We start from the raw sequence: 22,680 nt of genomic DNA, 5'->3' as shown, positions 1-22,680 counted from the left end.
TTTAACATGTTCTAAAGATATTAAATTAGCCTCAGACTGATAAATTGATTAGGAGATGGAGCCAATAAGCAAAGTTCACACGTGAGATATTCATGAAATGCATGTCATCAGCCAGAAGGGAGCTCAGAAGAGTGTGACAAAACATTTTAAGAGCTTATCTAACGAAACCTGGGTCAATTGACACATCTTCCAATGTGTGAAGAAAGAACAGGAAAGAGGCTATGACTTCATTTTAGAACCAACAAACAGATCCACTTCTAACACAAGCTGATCTTATTGAGCTCTTGCAGTCAACTTTAATTTCCTGAAAGATGTTTAACTGTTGTACAAATAAGCGTTATGTGAATAGTATAATTTGAATTTGTATCCATGGTAAATGCATTGTTTTTCTCTTAAACTGAAAAGCATGTATGTAGATGGTATACCTAAAGACAAAAGTACCACTTCACCAATTTAGCCCACTAATTATACATTCTTATTAAAACTATTAGATACATAAGCAATTTAACCTTATGTGGCTATTCATTAAATTAGTATTTAATTTGCATTTAATTTTCATACATACAGAGTGGATATTACTATAAATAATTGAAAAGCAGGCATATATTTTTTAAATGTTTCTATATAAATAGCTAATTTGGATAACACAGGACTAATGACCAAACTTGCTATGCATCAAAAACTGACTGGGAAATAAATGGTATAGCTCATCGTGTTAAAGACATATAGTCTTAAAAGTAATCAGAAAACTATTAACTTAGAAATTATGTATTACTGACAAAGTGAAAATATAACTTACATGGCAAATTTTTTTTCAAAGTTCTATTGTAAGTCTACTCCCTTGAAGGTTCTGTGCCTATCCCTTCTACAATAATTTAGATTAGGAGTGAGAAACACTTCCTTCCAATATGAAAATATTTTAAATCTAATGAATTTCTGAATGAATCTTGAAACATTAAGAAATACATATCGATAACTTTCTGTAGCTTGCAGTACAATATTTATGGACACAGAGCAATATTATAGAATTCTGCGATGAGGTCTTCTAGAAAAAATTTACATTTAACATACACAGATTTTCCTCAACTTATGATGGGGTATGTCTCGATAAACCCACTGTAAATTGAAAATATCATAAGTCAAAAATGCATTTAATACACCTAGCCTACTGCACACCATCACTTAGCCGAGTTCACCTTAAATATGCTCAGAACACTTACATTAGCCTACAGGTGTGCAAAGTCATCTAACACAAAGCCTACTTTATAATAGTGTTGAATATCTTAAGTAATTTATTGAATACTGTACTGAAAGTGGCTGTCTGGGTACAGAATGGTTTACGTGTACCAGCTGTTTACCCTCGTGACTGCATGGCTGAGTGGGAGCTGCAGCTGCCCAGTATCACCTGAGAGCATCATGCTGCATACTGCCAGCCCCTGAAAAGATCAAAATTCAGAATTCGAATTATGGTTTCTACTGAATGCGTATGGCTTTCACACCATCATAAAGTTGAAAGATCGCTAAGATCAAACCATCTTAAGTTGAGGACCATCCATACAGGTCTACATTTGGAGGTCTCCTAACTGAAAGTAGATGAAATTCAGTCTGAGATGAAAGGAACATTTGCATTTCTGAAGATATTAATATTGTGATCAATTTTCAATCATATAATAAGTACTGAATGATAAATACCATCTACATAGCAGTTTCGTGAGCTGTTACCTTCTGCTCTATTCACTGTCCAAGTGCTTGTTTGACAAAACTTAAAACAAATATATGTTGCTCAGGAACAAGTATACTGCTTTTTAACTATAATATAGAACTAACCACTGGAACCTGACTATAGGCCAGGAACCAGGAACCTGGAACCTGGCTACACTGGAACCTGGCTATAGTCCATTCAGGAAGAAAAGCTGTTCAGTCCATTCCAGCACAATAAAACCAGTCTCTTTTCCCACAGTTTTACTTTTTAAGATGAATGGCATGTTATTCTAGTTCCACCAGTAAGTGTAAACTAAACACATCTAGTGTAAATTAAATTCTCAGCAGTTCCTCTGATACCGTAACAAATCACTTGTTAATGCTAATGTTAAAGCCGAAAGTCAGGTGAGGTGTCAGGTTTTACTTGACAGGAATCTGGTTTGCACTGCAATGACGGATGTAAGCAGGGCCCAAGAGGAGTCCAGTACATTATTATTATTGAACAAATATCGTAAAACCACTTTTTCCTTGGTTTAACAATATACTTTTAACTAATACACTGTACAACTACGATAGATTTTTTGAGAAATGAGTACAGCAATTTCAAATGGAAATAAGGAACTTTAGCCAATTTTTGTCTGACGTATTTGATCCATTCCCACAAAACCTGAGATGCACAGAAACTTGATCTTCTGTGAGAAAGGTATTTTCTAATAAACTACATTTCATTTCCTGAATTTGGCTGCCAATTTTTGAAGAGCCAAACAGCCACAAAATGAACAATTAGTACATACTCTGTAAATACTTTTATATCCAGCATTGATTCAAAGACTTTATTGTTTAAGTCTACACTGGTAAAACTGTAATAAAAATAGATTGACTATGTTGGACCCTCAAATAACACTTCTCACTATAGTAAAACACAGAATTTTGAAAGCTACAAGTTTGTCTTGGACTATGTCCAATAGGGTCTGGTTACAAGAACTGATTCATTATAACCTATACTGTGATCCTGGAGCATGGCTCTGAAGAATACGTTAGATGAAGGCTCTAGTCAAGTGGATTAAAAACAGAAAACTGAATAGCCAGTTATGTGCTCTAATTAAGTAAATACCATATTTGCATAATGATAGAAACTTAGCTTAGAAAAATGAGGAAGAAACAGGTACAAATAAAAAAGAAATCTGATTAAAATCATATCCTTTTTTCACTTAACTTGAACTATGTTAGAATAGAATAATTATCTGAGTTTTAAAAAAACTCTTTCTTAGAAGGTGGTTAAATTAGCTAATGAACTAAAAAAGGGAAACTGGACTGAAGAGGGCATAGATATAAGAAAAAGTGGGGACACACACTACTGAACACAGCCCAAAAATAGCAGATACTATTTTCAAAAGGATTTATCAAATATACTCAGGTCTTCACTAAATTAGCTCAGATCATAATCAGCTTGATACCAATGCTCCCTTTCTTGGACTTGAAGCTGAATAGATCATAAATCTCTGTCAAATAAATGATTCCTTACAACCACCAATTTCTGAAATAAATGAATAAATTAGTTTCTCCTTTCCATACAATTCTGCAGTTCAGCTAGATAATGGTTAAAATCCCTTGTAATATAATGGAAATAACAACAATATAATAACTACCTGACTATTTAACTACCAGACTTATTTAAACTTAATTATTTGAATCAAATAAGATGTGGGGCTTCCCTGGTGGCGCAGCGGTTGAGAGTCCACCTGCCGATGCAGGGGACACGGGTTCATGCCCCGGTCCAGGAGGATCCCACATGCCGCGGAGCGCCTGAGCCCATGAGCCATGGCCGCTGAGCCTGCGCGTCCGGAGCCTGTGCTCCGCAACGGGAGAGACCACGGCGGTGTGAGGCCCGCGTACCGCAAAAAAAAAAAAAAAAAAAAAAAAAAAGCACTTAACAAATTATCATTTAATCCCTTCTATAATTATAAATCTCTCACAATTTGCATAGCAATTCAACAATTTCACTATAATTATATAATGTTAGCAACTGGAAAGATCTCTCTGATTAGCTGTAGCTCTTAAATTTATCTGTTATTAACAACAGCTTCTTACACTATTTGAATACATATATATAATCATTCAATCCTTAACAATCTTGTGAAATACCCAAGGCTTATATTATTACCTTCATATCACTGATAAAACAACTGAGGCACAGAGAAGTTAAATTACTTGCTTAATAGGATTATAATTACAAATTATAATTCATTCAAAAAATCAGGTGGAACTGCTACTGATTTCCCACTATCAACCTATACAAATACATTACTATATACTTGCACTTTCCAGAGCTCACAATGATTCCCCACAGCAGAACCTTTGCACATGCCTTCTGCCTGGAAAGCCTGCTACCACTCTGTTCCCAACTGGCAAGCTTTAAGAAATTTCACATATAATACCTCATTTTTACAACCACCCTTTTGGACATACTAAGTATGAGTATTCTTATTTTCCAGTTGAAGAAGTAAGACTTGTCTAGGAAACATGCAGATAACCAGAGATAGGGCCAGAGCATAAACCCTGGTCGTCTCTTACTCAGGACTTGCACAGTACCATAGGCTGGGAATATGGCCATACACCATCATTGACTGTAAAATAAGGCCACAATTTTTGGAGCACTTCCTGCTCTGGTCCTTTCTGAGATTACAACATAATTCAAGGCTCTTCAATCTACTTAGTTTTAAACTTACTACATGAAAGAATCTAGCTGGGAATCTAGTATAAACACTTTCACTAATTCCATTAGAAGTCAATTTATATCCATCTCTCAAATGTCCACATCTATCGTAAACCAAGTAAAAGGCCATATGTGCCATAATTACTAAGAAATAAAATTATTGCAAAAAAGTCTAAAAAAACTGAGATTAACCCATAGAATAGTGCTTCACTCCAATCCTGACCAAGAGAGCCCAGTTTATTTTCCTCTTCTCAATAAGACAAATTAAGTTGCTATCAAATTTAAAAGTCCTTATAGTAACCTCATATAATGTAAAGCTTTCTGAAGTAAACAGAAAAATGTACTGGGACTGCAAATTAGCCTTTAGGTAATAATTTTTCAGAAACGTTATTTGGTTATTTTCTCAAAAGCATTTTCTAAATTAAAAACAGAAAAGCACAGAATAAGCTTCATAGAGATTCTATTATTTAAAAATAGCATGGTGTACTGAAAAGATCATAGACACAGGACTCATGTCCAGAGGACTGGGTTTAAAGTCTTGGGTCAACTTATCTACTAGTTTGTACATATAGTGCTAGTCACACCACCTAATTTATCAACCTTTCTGAAGAGTTGAAAACTGTACCTGTTCTACCTGTATGATACAGTTTTTAGGTTCAAAAGAGAAGATAAGTAGGAACAGTACTTTGTATTTTTATCATCACAAATTTTTCTTGAACCCATTTTCTATCAGTATTAAACAAACCACTTCCCAACTAATGGGAATTTCAGAGTACTAGCAATAAATCAAAAAGTGCAATTCTTTTATGGCTTACATTATCTGTATCATAATATTCTTTAAAACGAGTTTAGATAGATCTGTACATAGTTGAGAAGAAAATACTCCTGACAAGAGAAGGTCATTTGAATCTTCCCTTTTTTATTAGTTTATATTTCAAATTCCCTAAAGCTTCTGACCGTTTGACTTATCACCCAAACCAGGACATTTTTTAGAGTAAATGGGAGCCCTGTTAATAGTTAAGCCAGAAGAACAGACATTAACCAGAACTGTTGCTGGTAAGCCAGGGCATATGGTCATTTTATATAAGTGTACTAGATTTGGGAAGAGGAATTCTATCTATCCTAAATAGTCTGCAAAAACAAATTGTCCCAAAGGGTGAGAAGTGAATTAAAATATAATTTAATTTCACTATTCAGTTCTAATACTTCCGATTATAACTTAAGTAAAATAGAAAAGTATTGGCTAAAACTGAAGGCCTCCTCTAAGAACTGAATTTTAAACGTAAAACATTTTTGGAGCAGTAATTATCAAAGCTTCCTTAACCTTAGACTGACATATGGATTAGGAAAAGCAAAATGTCATTATTTTTTAAATAGTCTGTTTTTCTCAAACATGGTTAGAATAAGAAAAAAATGGGGGGAAAAAGTCAGCCAGTGTGTTTGAAGATATAGCTGCAATTTGTGAGGCATGAGTACATTAAAGATCACAACTACATGCCAGCAGTGAATAAATTCATTAATTCATAGGTGAAAAAATTACCATTTAAGACGTGCATCATTATTTTTTTAAGTGGACAAAGCAATGAATATTAAATGTGTTTGCTCCTGTGAACCCATCAAGGAATGCTTTAATTAATAGACTCCAAGTGTCAGTGACTTGTTCCTACAGTTAACTCTTCATAATATTTTCCATTTATATTACTGTAAATATTGTTCCCACAGTTTCCATCATGGCAGCATTATATATATGTACACAGGACAATTTGTATAGAACTACATTTACTGGATAAAAAGATAAAGATTGGTTTTTCAAGATTCCCAAAATACAATCCACTTTTCTACTCTACAGTCTGAGTGATCACTCTTAAATTCTTTTATCATCTCTGCAGCGGTTAAGCTCTGAGGTTCTTACAAATGCCAGTGTTAAAGAAAGAGCCTAAGGGCTATCTAACAAAATTCCTAAGCTTCATTAACCTATATTGCAGAGATATGAAATACTGCCCAAGCAGCCACTGTATACAAACTGATGGCATGGAAGAAAAGGATGCCTCTTTCCACTGACAATAAATAGCAGATCATTAACATCCTGGATCAGCCCACCATCATTTAAACCTATGCCAATAGGCAAGCACACAGTATACTGTATAAGACTATTTATCAAGTATAAAGTGATAGTTCCTAAATTGGGAAAATTATATATCTAATAAAACTTTGCTCATTGCTGATGCGAAATGAAGTAGCTAAGTACTTAAAAACACAAACTACTTTAATAGTTTATAAAGGGAAATGAAGAAGGTATATGTAGCCATAGAGATAATCAAAATACATAAAAGTTTCTCTACCTAAGTTGGAAGTTGGCTAGACTACATGAGGCTACTTTTTCTAATCGGAAAGCAATGTATAATCTTTAATGTCTTTTATAAGCATTTTAATGACCACCTGACTGTCAAAAGAAAAACTGTGATACTGACATCCTCCATGAATGTTAAATATATCTTTTAAAACAATTATAAAACTGCTCAACCTAACTGGAATCTCAGCACCATCAACTCAAATTATAAAACATTTTGGCACTTGGGGCAAGATCACTAATTGATGTGTACCCCTACCCCCAAACAACACTTAGTAATTACTGTAAACAACTTTTAAAAAATTAAATCGTGTTCATTTAGGTTGACACAAATTTTGACAGCATAATTTTCTATTATGTTAATACTTCTCTCCCCTCTTATCCCTCTTATTATTTTTATCTTTTTTATCTTATTATTTTTATCTTTCTTATTATCTCTTTTGTTCTGCTCTTAAAGTAGTCCTGACTATAAGTATATAGCTCACTCCAGTTTATTAGTATTTTGTGTTTGTATTAAAGGTGCTGGACATTATTATGTAAATAATCATAATGGGTTTAATCACTAGATTTTTTGCCTGGGGATACAGGCAAAAAATTTGCTGGGAGGGGAAGAGAATGGCATGATGTGTAGAGTGGGAGAGAGATGGGAAATGCCCAGCACAAATAGCAGAAGTAGCCTTAGAGTAGGAAACAGCTCCATAGGAATCAGCTCCAACTTGGTTCTTCAGGTAAATCATGTAACCTCATTTGTTCATTATATATGCTGGGCATGTTTTGTGCCAATATGGTAGCCACTAGGCACATGTGAGTTTGAGCACTTGGAATGTGGCTAATCCAAATTGAGATGTCCTGTGGAGGTGAAATACACATCAGATTTTAAAGACTCAGTATGAAGAAAAATAATGTAAAAGGCCTCATTCATAAATCTGTATATGGATTACATGTTGAAATGATAATATTTTAGATAAATTAGGTTAAACAAAACATATTAAGTTAATTTCACCTGTTTCATTTTACCTTTTTAAATGCGGCTAATAGAAAATTTTAAATCATATATGTGGCTTTATCGGGTAGTACTGTTCTAAGACTCTCTGATAAGAACTAGGAATACCGAGGAGAATGAAGAAAGCACAGTCCCCGCTATCAAGAAACCCCTTGCAGTCTAGCTGGGTAAGATAAAAGATATAAACATAATTACAATATAATAGCATTAAATGCAGTGACAAAGATACATATAGAAGGGCATGGGAGAATGAGGAGGGCTATTTGTGGAAGGGGGTAGGAAGAAGGGGTGAAGAGAGACATTAAGGTAGTCTCCTGGAAGCTGCACTACCTGAGCTAAGTCTTAAAGGATACGTAGAAAGGGGGTGAAATATTAAGGATCTGGACGGAGGTAATTTCAAGAGAAGAGGATTGTATGAGTCAAGACAATGAAATAGCAAAGAGCAGGAAGGAGGAATATAAGCAGTCTCCTGTTTTAGAGGGAAAGGGTAAGGTGGGGAATAGAGGTGTAAGGTTAAGAAGGGCTTCTTTGACATTTTAAAGGGATTGAATTTTAATCTTTAGGCAAATGAGAGCCACTTGAACGGTTTTAAACAAGAGAGTGCCAAGATCAGAAATAATGGTTGGGCATTCTGGCAGCTGTGTGGAAACTGCATTTAGGTGCAAGACTGGAAGCACAGTCTAGGTAAGAAATGTCAGGGCCAAAACTAGGGCAAAAAGAGTGAGGATGGATAGGAAAGCACTAATTCAGAACTCTATTTAGGAGGTAACATCAGTAGAATACAGTGATTGACCGGTCCTGACTCCATGGAAAGGGGGTTGATATTATTCTAAAGTGATGGGAAGACCCTGGCATGTCTTAAACTAAGGGAGTGTCATGTTCTGACTTAGGTTTTAAAGAATCATTCTGACTGCTGTTGGAGAATACACTGTAAAGGGAAAACAGTGTAAGTAGAAAGATAGTTGATTAAAAAATAAAAAAAAGGAAGGCTATTGCTGCAGAAGAGGTTTAAGATGATGGTGGCTTGGCCCAGGGTGGATACAGATGAGGTGATGAGAAGCAATTGGATTAGGGTTGCATTTTTCTCTGCAAAATGGTATTTCCTAGTTCACAGAGTTGAGAAAGGAAAAGGAAAGTTCAGGAAGATCACACTTGTTGAGTCCCATTGTCTTGTTTAACCAAGAGGTGAAGGTGTCTGCTGAGAGTGAGAATACTGTATAGAGGCTTAAGGAAAACAGTGAAGGTTTGGAAGACAGCAAAGGAAACAGAAGGAACTAAATAAAGGCTATTTTAGAGATTAATTGGTGCCCTATATGAGGTCTGAAACCATGTAATTTTAGTGATATCAGTCTAACCTGTTATGTGATTTTTCCCGTCACAACCCTCAGCTACCCAGCTGTAGGAGGTAAGCAGATTGTATAGAATGAATCAACAGAGTTTCAGTTGTAAAATGGCTTGAGTTACGTGATTTCAAAATCTACAGTTCCAAAATTCTTACAGTTCTAAGAATCCTAGAGTTTTCAGTACACAATTTTTCTCATTGCGGTTAAGTGTACATATATAAAAGTTACCGTTTTAACCATTTCACCACACAATTTTTAAATTGAGCGTCCTAACCAAGGGCCTCCAATATGTATGCTAGGACATTAAACTCCCAACCCTCAAGGTGGCAGTGCTGGGCCTGAGGTGGCTGGAATCCTAGTTTCTGTTGCCTCAGGATGGAAGCAGTCTCATTTTTTATCACAATATGTAATACAAGTATTCTTTTTCCAGGTACTGAAAAAGTTTGGGAAGCATTGTTCTAAGCCATAAAATTTGAGAAACCCAGTATTACAAAGAGTTCAAAATATATGCTTCACTGTTAAAGAAGTTTTCTCATAGAAGTTTTCTCATAGGACTTCATAATTTATATGTAGGTCTTAAGGCTCCTTATTGGAGGCAGATATCTACACGTACGCCTACTGTTTCCACCGTTAAAGTGATTTATCATAAAATCCCATAAAGAGAATCTAAGAATTTAGAATGGATTCAAAGATATTCTCCGCTTAAATGAAAAAGATGAGTCCCTCAAGGAATGCCCAATTCATTAATTTTACACAGAGACTGCTCTCTGGCAAGCACTGGGTTAGTTTCTGGTGATAAAAAGGTGAACAAGACATGGTTTTGACCTTAAGAAACTTAAGAGTCTAGTGAGGAGACTGAATTAATTAAATAAATAATGAAAACTGCAATAAGTGTCAGATAGGAAGGCACATAGCACATAGTGCTGTAAGAGGATCTGATAGAAAAGACTAAAACAAGATAAAATTTGGAAGTGAATGATACTTTAACAGGGTAATGAATGTTCAGCAACTCTCTTTTATAAAGATACCAACGTTCTTACAGCATTGCTAGAATGGTACAGAAACATCCTGTTATGCCCACTCGCAAGGAGTAAGCTGTGATATTCATCCCTTAAGACCGGGAATGAATGGGAAAATTACTTTTACATTTTATATCTTCGATTTCCCAAATACAACTCTACTTTTTAAAGTTTATAATATCCTTTGTCTTCCTCCCAGGTCTTATAAGTATTAAAAAAAGTATTGAACTGGTTTAAAAAATATTATGATACTGTCTATTCTGTTTATTTTCTTCAACTTCATATATTTAGAATTTCTAACGCTAAAACTCTTCTTTTAAATAGGTAATATAAATAGGAAAATATACTAATAATTTGAATGTTTATAAACGAACAGCCACATAAAACGTTGACTTAAAAAAATTACCTAACAGCATGTTGTTCCAATAAATAATGCGTCACTTCTGATTCCGTCTCATTTCAGGTTCGTCAGAAACTTTCTTTAACCTGAGCAAAATATACATCGTTCATTTTCCTACGCGGCCTCGCCACCCAGTCCGGTCAGGTCGCATCACTAAACTGTAGGTAAGAGCTACCAGCCGGAAAGCTACGTTAGATTGATCTGTGTTCCTTCCCTCCTAAGTTAACTTTAACTTTCCATCTGGTACGGGCCGCTCCTACGTGCTTTCCCAGAACGGGCTTAAGTCACACATTGATCACTTCTCAGGAGAACGTGAAGCTCCGCTGACAGAACAGCGTTAGCTTTCTCCGGGCCCTCTCGAAAAACGCGGTGGCGGCCGCCAGCTCTCGGAGACTCTTCTGACGGCTCAGAGGAGGAGCTCCACTCTCCAGTCACCGCCCAACGCGGTGGGACTCGACGCCGACCCAGCTCCTCCGCAGGGGGCGTGAGGGGCGCCACCCAGTTCCGCGGAGGGAGGAGGAGGAAGAAGCGTGACGTCGCGGGAACTCCCACACGACGTTGCGTGACGTCGCGCGAGGTCCGGGCGGGGCGAGCGTAGCCGGCGGCCCTTGGGCCCTGCCCCAGCGCTGGAAAACGCGGGCTGCCCCGAGGGGGCGGCTTGGCTGCTGGCGGTTTGGCAGATTAGTGAGGGAACGAGCAGAAAAGCGAACGGCCGTCTCTTCCCCTCTCCAGAGCGTGCTCGCGTTCCTGCTGGGGCTTTCGAGAATCTCGACGCAATCTTGCAAGCCGTGAGTAAAAGGAATCTCTTTCCCCGACCCAAAGCGCTGGGTCCTAGCGGGCTATTTCCGGTCTGGAGCTGCCGGCTGACCGAAGGCGTTTGACCCCGGGGTGGGGATGGCTGTATGGCGCTGGGGCTGAATCTGAGGAGTCGGCTGGAGCCGGCCTAAAATACGCAGGGGGTAGACCGGATTGCGGACGACCCAGCGCTCCCCGAGTCTTCGCACCAGCTGAGAACTTGCTTGCCGGCACCGGGCCCGCCACGCGCATGCGCCGACCTGCGCCGGGTGTCGCCGCGCGCGCTTCCGGCGCCAGTCGTGCGGTTTGCTCGGGGGAGCGCTTTGGCGAGGGCTGACCGCCATCCCTTAGCGGTGCGGGAGGAGGCTGATGGCTAAGGGTCCTGGGATGGGAGCCACTGGACCTCTGTTCTGCTCGTAAGAGCAGCAGTCAGAGTCCCTATTCAGTTTGTTCAGGGCCCTTGTGTGAACTGAGGAGCGGCTCTTGCCTCACTTAAGAATGTGTGTGGTGTGACAGGAAAGATCTTCTCTTGAGCACCTTCAGTGTGGTGGTTTATGGTTTACACTGCAACAGGAGGCACAGAAATGTATTAAATTATTGCAAACTGTTGAGCCCAGGATGCAACTCGAGAGGCAAGATGCACATTTTTGAGAAATTATTCGTGCGGTGAATAACGGTTCAATCTCAAAAGAAATGCCAGCAAAAAGTGCTAAGCATGCAAAATAGATTGGAGAGGGTTTCAAGTTTTGAGTTGATGTGGAATACAACAATATATTGAACCAAAAACTGGAAAGCGCCCTGAAATATTCTTGACTTAACAAGCATCTAGACACACAGACACACACACACACTGTAAAAGAGCAAGAAAGATGATTGCCATAACACGAGTATCTGAACAGCTTAGTATTGATAAATTGTTATGTGGGGGGAAAAAAAAAGCACTTAACCTTTTTATTACCCCTGAAGGTAGAATAAAGGAAGCTTATCTTACACTGTTGGTTTTAAACTATTGAATGCTAAAATATACAATTTTAAACTGTTCATTAAAGTAACTAAAACTTTGTTTTGAACTTTTTGATTAATAAAAACAATTAACATTTTTGTTTTGGTTTTTTTTGCTTTTTAGAAGTATTTTGGAGTTCATCGGCATCACAACTTGAGTTGCAGCAGTGACGTGGCCGTAGTAGCCGTGTCCTAGCAATGTGACCTCGGGCGAGTCACTTAGTCTCTTAAGCCTGTTTTCTTAAACTCTAAAATGAAATTAATAATATCAGTAGTAGCTGTTTTATACAATGTGAAGATTAAATTAAAAGGAAATATAAAACAGTACACTCCATGGTACATAGTGAACACTTAATAAATGGTGGCTTTTATTGACAGTAGTATAGACCCATTGATTTATCTTTTAGAATTAATAAATAGTTGAATACAAGCCTCTTTAGAAATTAAAAATAATTTCCTAATATTATGTAAAATCTAGTACTTGTTCAATTTTCACTGATTATCTTTAAAAAAAGTGTAATCACAATTTTTGAAAAGCTTAATAAATGTATTTTTATTTCTTTAGTGTTTTATAGTTTACCAAGTGGCTCTGCACATAATATTGCTCCCTTTAGACATGCCCTTGCTTATCTTAGACTCTTCATCAGAGACCTCAGGAAATGGTTAGTAAAAGACACTTAAATCCGTTTGGGCACTTGTTAGCAATGGTAAGGCATTGACTAAGGAGCCAGATGTGAGGGTTAGTAGATTTGTTAATCATTTTATTTTATTTTTTTAGTAGTAGCTAGTTAATGGTTTCAGTTTAAGAACACATATTAAGATATTTATTAATCCACTTGAACTTAACAGCCTGTTGCTTCCTTCAGGGGCTACACAAATAATAAACTTAATCATTCACCTTTATTCTGAGAGGCACAAAATAGCTTTACCCATATTTGCCTTGTTTTTAGATGTTTCCGTATTCATAGATCTTGGCTGTGTCTGTATCTTGCTCACCAAATTTCATTGTTATGAGAAAGCTGTTCAGATACTCGTGTTAGTCATCTTTCTTGCTCTTTTACAGTGTGTGTGTCTGTGTGTCTAGATGTGAATGCTTACTAAGTCAAGAATATTTCAGAGTGTTTTCCAGTTTTTGGTTCAATATATTGTTGTATTCCATATCAACTCAAAAGTTAAGAAAGCAATAAATTCTTTTAGAATGGGGAAACAGTACTGACCATGAATGATTGCAAACCTCTCTATATCATAGTCCTTTCAATTAAACATAATGTAGGTAATTACTTCCTCATAGGCGGAATAAGAAAAAATTTGCCTGAAAATGTAGCTTAACTTAAGGCCAGATAACTGAAATTGGGGCTTTTCTCACCATACTCATCTTTTTTCCTCACTTCCACCCCCTCAAATTCTAAAGTGATTGATCATAGGTAAATAAGGAAAACTTGAGATCAGCTGCCTGGGCTTGAAGTCATCCTGATTTCAAATTACACAGAGATAAATGCAGAATTCACTTATGTTGCAATCTGTTGTTTCAGGTATTTGAACTGACCAAAGACAACTTCAGACCTGTATAATGTAACAGAAAAGGTCAGAAAACATTAGGCAGTAGAAGTGTGAGCATATTAAGTAAGATGAACGTCTCGGGAAGCAGTTGTGGAAGTCCTAGTTCTGCAGATGTATCTAATGACTTTAAGGATGTTTGGACAAAACTAAAGGAGTGTCATGATAAAGAAGTACAAGGTAATTTTTTTCTGAAATACTTGGTAGCAGTATTCTGCTGAGACTATAATAATAATAACTAATTTTTATGACAGTTCAAAGATCTCATTTTTAAGGGACCTTTACTATTCCAATTTTGGGAGATTCATTTTTATGGTTGAGTTGTTGCTTTTTGACTACAGACAACTAACCACAGAATGTAGCTCTTGCACAGCTTGTAGTTACTTGTAATATGTATGGTGTGGTGGAAGGGGCATAGAGATTGTTGACCGAAGATCTGGATTTGAATTCTAATTTCATTTATGTACTTTCTCTGTGATCTCAGCAAGTTACATAACCTCTAAACTTAATTATCTTCTGTAAAATTATTTGCAGGATTGTTTATTGACATAAAAATACTACCTAAATCATTCGACAAACCTTCAGAATTTGTATCTCAGTGCTTGGGTTTGCCACCAAGCCCTGAGACCCAAAAGTAAATGGCAGTTTGCCTTCAAAGAGCCTGCAGTCTGGTAGAGAGAGAGTCATGTGAACAGATAATTAACAGTATAGTGAAATAAGGGCTAAAAGGTTTATATGAAATGCAATGAGCATACAGAGAATTGAGCTGTTGCGATTAGGTTGAGTATATAAATGTTATATATGATTGTGTTAAAATGTACTATTAAAAGCTAAACTGTTAAAGCTAAACTCAACGTCTGATAGTAAGCCTTAATATACCTATCTAATTCTGTGACTTTCATGTAATACATTTCCCCCATGTGTGGGAAATGCTTCATATTACATTTGTTTCTTGATTACCTACTGCAACCATGGGTTAATACTACTGTGCTTTATAGTTTTTTCTTTTCCCTCAGTTGAATAGCTTTCTCTTTTTTTTAAATTGAAGTATAGTTAATTTACAATGTTGTGTTGGTTTCAAGTGTACAGCAAAGTGATTCAGTTACACATATATATACATATATGTATTGTTTTTCAGATTCTTTTCCATTATAGGTTATTACAAGATATTGAATATAGTTCCCTGTGCTGTATAGTAGGTTCTTGTTGTTTACCTGTTTTATATATAGTAGTGTGTATATGCTAATCCCAAACTCCTAACTTATCTCCCCCCACCCCACCCCCAGTCCCCTTTGGTAATCATAAGTTTGGTTTCTTTGTCTCTGAGTCTATTTCTGTTTTGTAAATAAGTTCATTTGTATCATTTTTTTTGGATTCTACATATAAGTGATATCATATTTGTCTTTGTCTGGCTTACTTCACATAGTATGATAATCTCTAGGTCTATCCATGTTGTTGTAAATGGCATTATTTCATTCTTTTCATGGTTGAGTAATATTCCATTGTATATATATACCACATCTTCTTTATCCATTCATTGATGGACATTAGGTCCTTCCATGTCTTGGCTATTGTAAATAGTGCTGCTATGAACATTGAGGTGCATGTATCTTCAAATAAGAGTTTTCTCCTGATATATGCCCAGGAGTGGGATTGTAGGATCAACTGGTAACTCTTCTTTTAGTTTTTTAAGGAGACTTCATACTGTTTTCATTTCCCTAATGATTAGTGATGTTAGCTTTTCATGTGCTTATTGGCCATTTGTGTATCTTTGGAGAAATGTCTACTCAGGTTCTTTGCCTGTTTTTTAATCATATTGGTTTTTGTTGTGGTTGAAGTTCTTTGTATATTCTGGATAATAATCTCTTACCTGATATATGGTTTGCAAGTATTTTCTCCCATTCTCTGAGTTGCTTTTTCACTCTGTTAATTGTGTCCTTTGATGCATAGAAGTTTTTAATTTTGATATAGTCTAATTTATCTACTTTTTTGTTTTGTTGCCTATATTTTTGGTATTATATCCAAGAAATCATTGCCAGATCCATTGCCATTAAGTTTTGCCTTGTGTTTTCTTCTAAGAGTTTTATAGTTTTAGATCTTACGTTGAGGTCCTTTTTCCATTTTGAGGTGAATTTTGTATATGGTATAAGGTAAGGGTATAACTTCATTCTTTTGCTGTGGATATCTAGTTTTCCAGCACCATTTGTTGAAAAGACTGTCCTTTCCCCATTGAATGGTCTTGGCACCCTTCTCAAAAACCATTTTTTTGAGAAGGGTGCCAAGGCTCTATTCTAATTGGTCTGTATGTTTGTCTTTATGCTAGTACCGTATTGTTTTGATTATTGTAGCTTTTTATTAAGTTTTGAAATCAGGAAATATGTGACTTCCAACTTTGTTCTTTTTCAAGATTGTCTTGGCTATTTGGAGTCCCTTGAGATTTCATATGAATTTTAGGACATATTTCCCTACTTCTGCAAAAAAAACATCATGGGGATTTCAATAGAGATTGCATTGCATCTGTAGATCACTTTGAGTAATGCTGATATCTTAACAATATTAAGTCTTCCAGTCCATGAACATGAGACGTCTTTCCTTTTTTAACTTTCTTTCAGCAATGTTTTGTAGTTTTCATCATACAAGTCTTTCATCTCCTTGGTTAAGCTTATTCCTTATTTTGTGTTGGATGCTTTTGAATGCTATTGTAAATGGAATTTTCTTAATTTTAGATGCTATTGTAAATGGGATTTTCTTAATTTCCTCTTCAGAGTGCACGTGGTTAATGTAAAGAAACACCACTGATTTTTGTGTGTTGCTTTGTATCCTACAGCTTTGCTGAAAGTTTCTATTTCTTAATTGTAGTTTTTGAATTCTTAGCTGAGAAAAACATTAGAAACTCTTTAATTTTATTATGAAAGGTTGGAATTCAACTACATCTGCTACTTCACTTACATCTGTTACTGCTCTATTACGCTCATTCTTTGATAGATTTTTCTGATCCATGTTTCCATTAAAGCTCTCTTTCAGCATATTAGAATTGCTGATGCAGTCAGGGTACATTAGTGTTCCGTTAGAAATCCAGGTGTCAATGAAGTTATTATTGTTTTATCCATTTTTTTTAATTTAAACTTTTTTTCTAAAATTGTGAAAACACAAAATAAACAGCAAAAATTTACCCTCTTCTCCCCACACACAAACAGGTAACCACTTTTATTATCTTTTGTGTGTGTATTCTTCCATTTTTTTAAATTTAAAGTTTAAGACTTTTTAATTTTAGGAAATATTGTACATTTATAAAAGTAAAGAAAATAGTATAATGTACTCCTATTTACCCATCACTCAGCTTCAACCGTTATCAGTACACAGCCAATCTTGTTTTACTTATTTTGCATTTGCATCTTTATCCCTCTTCCACTCAGTTATTTTGAACTTTCTGACATAATTTCATCTATAAATACTTCAGTATATTCCAGTAGTCTTTTTTAACAAAAAATTGCCATTATCATACTAACAAAACAAACTCTTTAATGTCATCTTATACCTATTAGATGATTATGTTCAAATTTCCCCAGTTATCTAAAATGTCTTTTTATAGTTGGTTTGTTCCCATCTGTATCTAGAAGAATTCTCCATGTTGTGTTTGATTAATATATCTATTGATTATTTTCAGTGTAGTTTTAGTTTATGTTTCCCTTATGAATGAGATTAAGCATCTTTGCTTATGCTTGAGGGTGATTTGTATTTCTTTCTTAAGAACTGTTTATATACCTGATTATTCTTTGGTTGTTGGCCTTTTCCCTATCAATTGATAGGAGCTGTTTATATGTGAGGCAGATTAGTTCACTTCAAATATTTGAAAGTTTAGAAATTCAAATTTGTTGTTAGTGATAAACATCTGATTTTTAAGTGACTGTGCTTGTGGTCATATGTTCAGGGACAAATATGAGTATTTTACATTAATTCTGCTCTTCATTTGACTACACTGTTTTCCCCCAGAAAATGTGGTGTGAAACATTGAGGAAGTATTCTGAGTTTTAGTACTGACTTGCTATTCATTCAGTGAGTAGTTTTTGAATTATATGCTGAGAATGGTAGCAGTTGCTGAGAATACAACAGTGAAGAAGACACAGTAGGTTTTGGGGGCATTGTATTCATTCTCTTTCAGAAAATATTTATACACTGTAGTTATATAACGAAATGATAGCAAAAATAATCCAGATACAAGATATTCTGTCTTGTATAATGGCTACACTGATAATAACAATGTAGTCAGCTACATGCACTTTTAAAACTGCAAAGGAATAATAACATCTCCCAGCTTCTGTTGAAGAGAAGCCATATCCTCCTCTTGGTTTATAATACTGTGACCCCAGCATGTAAGTTTACCAATAGGAACAGTTTCAAGTTTAAACTATTATAGGAGCTATACACTATGAAAAAGCTTATTCTTTGTCACCTGGAGGTAAAGCAAATACAATATCTTCAAATGATTTAAATAGGACCAGATGTACTTGAGTTTTTAATTAAACATTTAACAGAGAAGAATTAGCATTCTGCCATCTTCAAGTATAAGGTTAAATTCTTTATCCTTTAAATGATTACTTTCTGTTGTCTTATAATAAGACATTAAAATTTTAAGAAGATCATTAAAATTTTATTATGCAGAGTCCCTATCTTACTCATCTTTCTACCTCCATTTCCATAGCTGAAAGTGCTTGGCACATAGTAAGAAGTTAGTAAATGGTATCTGAATGAATTGCATAGTTTAGCTGCATCAGTGAAACATTTTCTTGAACATAAGTTTTTTAAATCCCATAATATATGAAAATATCAAAACTTCATATCTCTAAAACCCTGAAATGCTTTACTACCCATTTACTTTAAATTTCCTATTTTTAGATGATACTGTAGAAAGTTGGGAAAAGAAAAATAAATCACCATTTTATAGGAATGGCATTTGTTTATTCTTTCCTAGTTTTAAAAGAAATGCATGTAGCTTATTGTATTGTTGTGTTCAGTGTACATACTGTTTTATATGTGACTTATTTTTGCGGTTATTTCATTACTTAACCAAACTGCTTGTTTTTCATGTGGTACATAATCTTCATTTTAGAATTTTTAGGCATACCCATTTAAAACTGGGACAGCTTTATTTTTTAGGCTCCTAATTTAACAAGGATAAAGTATTTGGCAGCTTTCTTCCTCATGTTCATTGGTGTTTCAGGGTCTTCAGGAGACCTCTATGATGAGGAAGCATCAAGAAAATAAATAACATATTGTTTGATAAGAACAATATGCTATTCATCAGATTACAGAACATATAAGACTCACAAATATTACATAATGGATAATTTCTTTTTAAAGTGTGTACTCCTCATGGCCATACTCTTAGTAGCCATGACACTTGCAGGAGCATTAGTTTATATACATGGAAAAACTTTAAGGGAGGAATACAGAAGTTGATGATTTTGATTAACATCTATGTGCTTTATGAATGGTAGGTATTGGATATATGTTTGAGCTGATGAGAGAAGATAACTTCCGGCATATTATAATACATTGATCAGGCTACTTTTGCCAATTTCAAAATCACTTATGGATTCTTAAGAGTTTTAAATGATCGTGCACTATTTTTTAAAAATTAGTGTGTTATTTAAAAACATTTTGGTTGGGCCCAGGCAAATTTGTTGAAAGGAAGACTTTTTTTGACAGTCCCTTGTCAATGTGTTCCAGATAGTTCCATATAAAATTAGATCCTGTGACTCTGTGATAACATCAAAGATATGCCTAAAGGGTACTTAATTTTTTTTTTTAAAGTAGAGGATCCACTTGGAGAAACCAGTATAAGAGGCTATTTGAAAGACGTCAAACATGGACTTGTCCAGACTTTGCAGGTTTTGAAGTATACATAGGAATTAAAATTCAGTCATTGCTTTTAAAACTTCGTGTCAGGTTAAAAAAAAAGGGGGGGAAAGAAAAGATATGAAGGTAGTACCTGAGTTACATAATTTTTCTTAGATATGCATAAGAACTTAAATGCATCTGAACTTGTTTGGATACAATTTTTTTTTGCCTTTTAAAATCCCTTTCAGTATCAGGTTTATTATTAAAAAGCACAGGTAATAAGATGGAATTTAGAATATTTTTCATAATGTCACCATTTTAATAAATGGTTTTTGTCCACGCTATGTTTTACCATCAACATCTCATCTAGTAATGTTTTCTATATCTGGTAAATGAGGTAATCAATTTCGTAGAAAACTAGGCAGATTTTTGAGACAGAATTGGAGCCCCATTGAAGAAACGAAAAGTATAGAGACTCTAATATGACAGGATAAATATTTCTTGATTCAGTTTTGGATTGCTCCATTTATTTTCTTAGATGTTTCATCAAAAATTCCAAAAAGATAACATTCATATTAAGACTACACAAATTAGCAATGAAAGGAATTGCAAGTAATTTTGGTCCATAACATCAGTGTCCTAGTCATTAAGAAAGGCTAGTCGTCAGGAAAATGCAAATCAGAACCACAATGAGATATCACCTCACACCTGTCAGAATGGATATCATCAAAAAGAGCACAAATAACAAATGTTGGCAAGGATGTGAAGAAAAGGGAACTGTCATACACTGTTGGTGGGAATATAAATTGTTGTAGCCACTGTGGAAAAAAGTATGAAGGTTGCTTAAAAAACTGAAAATAGACCTGCCATATATGACCCAGCCGTTGCACTCCTGGGTATATATCCGAAAAAAAACAAAAACAGTAATTCAAAAAGATACATGCACCTCAATGTTCATAGCAGCATTATTTGCAATTGCCAAGATATGGAAGCAACCCAAGTGTTCATCAGCAGATGAATGGATAAAGATGTAGTGTGATATGTACTCAGCCATTAAAAAAAAAAAAAAATGGAATACTACTCAGCCATAAAAAAGAAAATTTGCCATTTGCAGTAACATGGGTGGACTTAGAGGGTATTATGCCAAGTGAAATAGAGAAAGACAAATACTGTATGATGTCACTTATATGTGGAATCTAAAAAATACAACAGACTAGTAAATATAACAAAAAAGAAGCAGATTCACTCAGACTCAGATACAGAGAACAAACTAGTGGTTATCAGTGGGGAGAGGGAAGTGGGGGGCAATATAGGGTAGGAGATTAATAGGTATAAACTATTAGGTATAAAATAAGCTACAAGGATAGGGACTTCCCCAGCAGTCCATTAACCCAGCAGTGGTTAAGACTCCGCACTCCCATTGCATGGGGCTTGGGTTCGATCCCTCGTCCAGTAATGGAGATCCCACATGCCGCACAGTGGGGCCAAAAACAAAAACAAAAGGATATATTGTACAACACGGGAAATATAGCCAATATTTTATAACAACTATAAATGGAGTGTAACCTTTAAAAATTGGGAATCACTATATTGTACACCTGTAACAGTATTATACATCATTTATAATTCAATAAAAAAAGTACTATCATTAACTCACATGTTATTTTCCATTTGTGTTAACATAAATTCGATAATATCCACAAAAAATTAATTTACCCATTTTGAGATCATTAAATCTTAAGAGTAAACTAAGCACACCTTAAATATGGCTGCATCTCATAAAGACAAGTGTCTTTACTTTGAAGTTGAAATAATTGATTAGGCAGTTACAGAAATACTAGTAGTTGTGTTTTTGGTAGAAGCTTAATTCTTTGAGCTATATGTAAAGCCACTATTTATCAAGAAGTGTTATTAGGCTTACAATTTATAATTCAGAACCATAAATAACTTGTTTTACAGTGACAGTACATACATATATGGTTTATTCTGGGTAGCAAACGAGAATGAGTAAAAATTAACATAGCAATGATTTTTATTTTGTTTATAACAAATTGAATTCTTGGCTTATTTCTGAATTCTTACTTAAATTTGTTTCTTGTATTATGTTCGTGACTACACATACGGGCCCTTAATTGTTTCATTTCTTTGGAAATTCACATACACATTATAAGGTTAATTGTAGTGCAGCGCTTTTGGTCTTTTGAGCGCTGTTTCCTCATTAGGTGTCTCAGGTTGCCAGTGTTACAATCCTAAATACTTTTTTGAACAGACTACCTGTTCATACAGGAGCTGCATTGTTGTATAGCCTCATTCCTTCCGATGGGTGTGGAGCAGGATTAAAGCACACTTTATAGGGGTTCTAATTGTGGATGCCTTATTGACTTGATGAATGGCAAATGCTAAAATTTAAACACACATACATACACATACACACATAAACCTGTTTCAGGGCTGATCTGCGTGACAGAACAAATGCCTCACAGGTGTTGAATGCTTACAAGATAAAAGAGTAGTCTTTCCATATTTCCCAAGAATTTTCTTTTGAAGTTTATAAGGATTTTCTGTCTCATTGTTTCTTTTCTTAAAATGGTTTATGGCAATAATCCATTTCATCTTGGGTGCACTTTTCACTTCTAAAGGCGGACCTGAGTTTTAGAGTCGGCCAAAATTGAAAAACAAGAAAATCTAAAAGCAAGTAAATTTTCACACACTTTGGGAAGGGTAAAAGAGTGAAAAACTGCTGACTCTAGTCTTTGGCCTAGTAGGGTCACAAGTTCTTTTCTTAATTCTTCAAGAATGATTTGATGCTTTACTAAGTACTTTCAAGGTCTTGTGAGTTTGTCATCATTACCTGAAAAAGAAGGATGCTTCTCCAGCTACGAACTTGACAGATGGAAAAGATTTTTTTAAAAATCAAAAGATCACACCAGTTTTTATTTTAAACAGTGAAAAA

The 22,680-nt window shown here is 35.4% G+C and overlaps 1 protein-coding gene across 4 annotated transcripts in view; it reads left to right on the top strand.

The window, feature by feature from the left end:
• The window catches only part of RBBP8 (RB binding protein 8, endonuclease), a 97,980-nt gene that overhangs the window by 4,047 nt on the left and 71,253 nt on the right, over nt 1-22,680 (top strand). Inside the window, exons 2-3 of one of the 4 annotated variants that reach the window (XM_024757912.1) lie at nt 10,596-10,696; nt 13,862-14,066. In XM_024757912.1, coding sequence (XP_024613680.1) covers nt 13,958-14,066 — 109 coding nt within the window. In that variant the 5' untranslated portion in view covers nt 10,596-10,696; nt 13,862-13,957. Of the gene's footprint in view, nt 1-10,585; nt 10,697-10,741; nt 11,321-13,861; nt 14,067-22,680 lie in introns of those variants that run through there. The other 3 variants (XM_024757913.1, XM_024757911.1, XM_024757914.1) reach the window with 3 other exon arrangements.

The sequence above is a fragment of the Neophocaena asiaeorientalis genome, unplaced genomic scaffold (assembly GCF_003031525.2).
Source record: "Neophocaena asiaeorientalis asiaeorientalis breed wild unplaced genomic scaffold, Neophocaena_asiaeorientalis_V1.1 scaffold142, whole genome shotgun sequence".
Lineage (NCBI taxonomy): Eukaryota > Metazoa > Chordata > Mammalia > Artiodactyla > Phocoenidae > Neophocaena > Neophocaena asiaeorientalis.
This window is presented reverse-complemented; position numbering and strand designations above follow the sequence as displayed.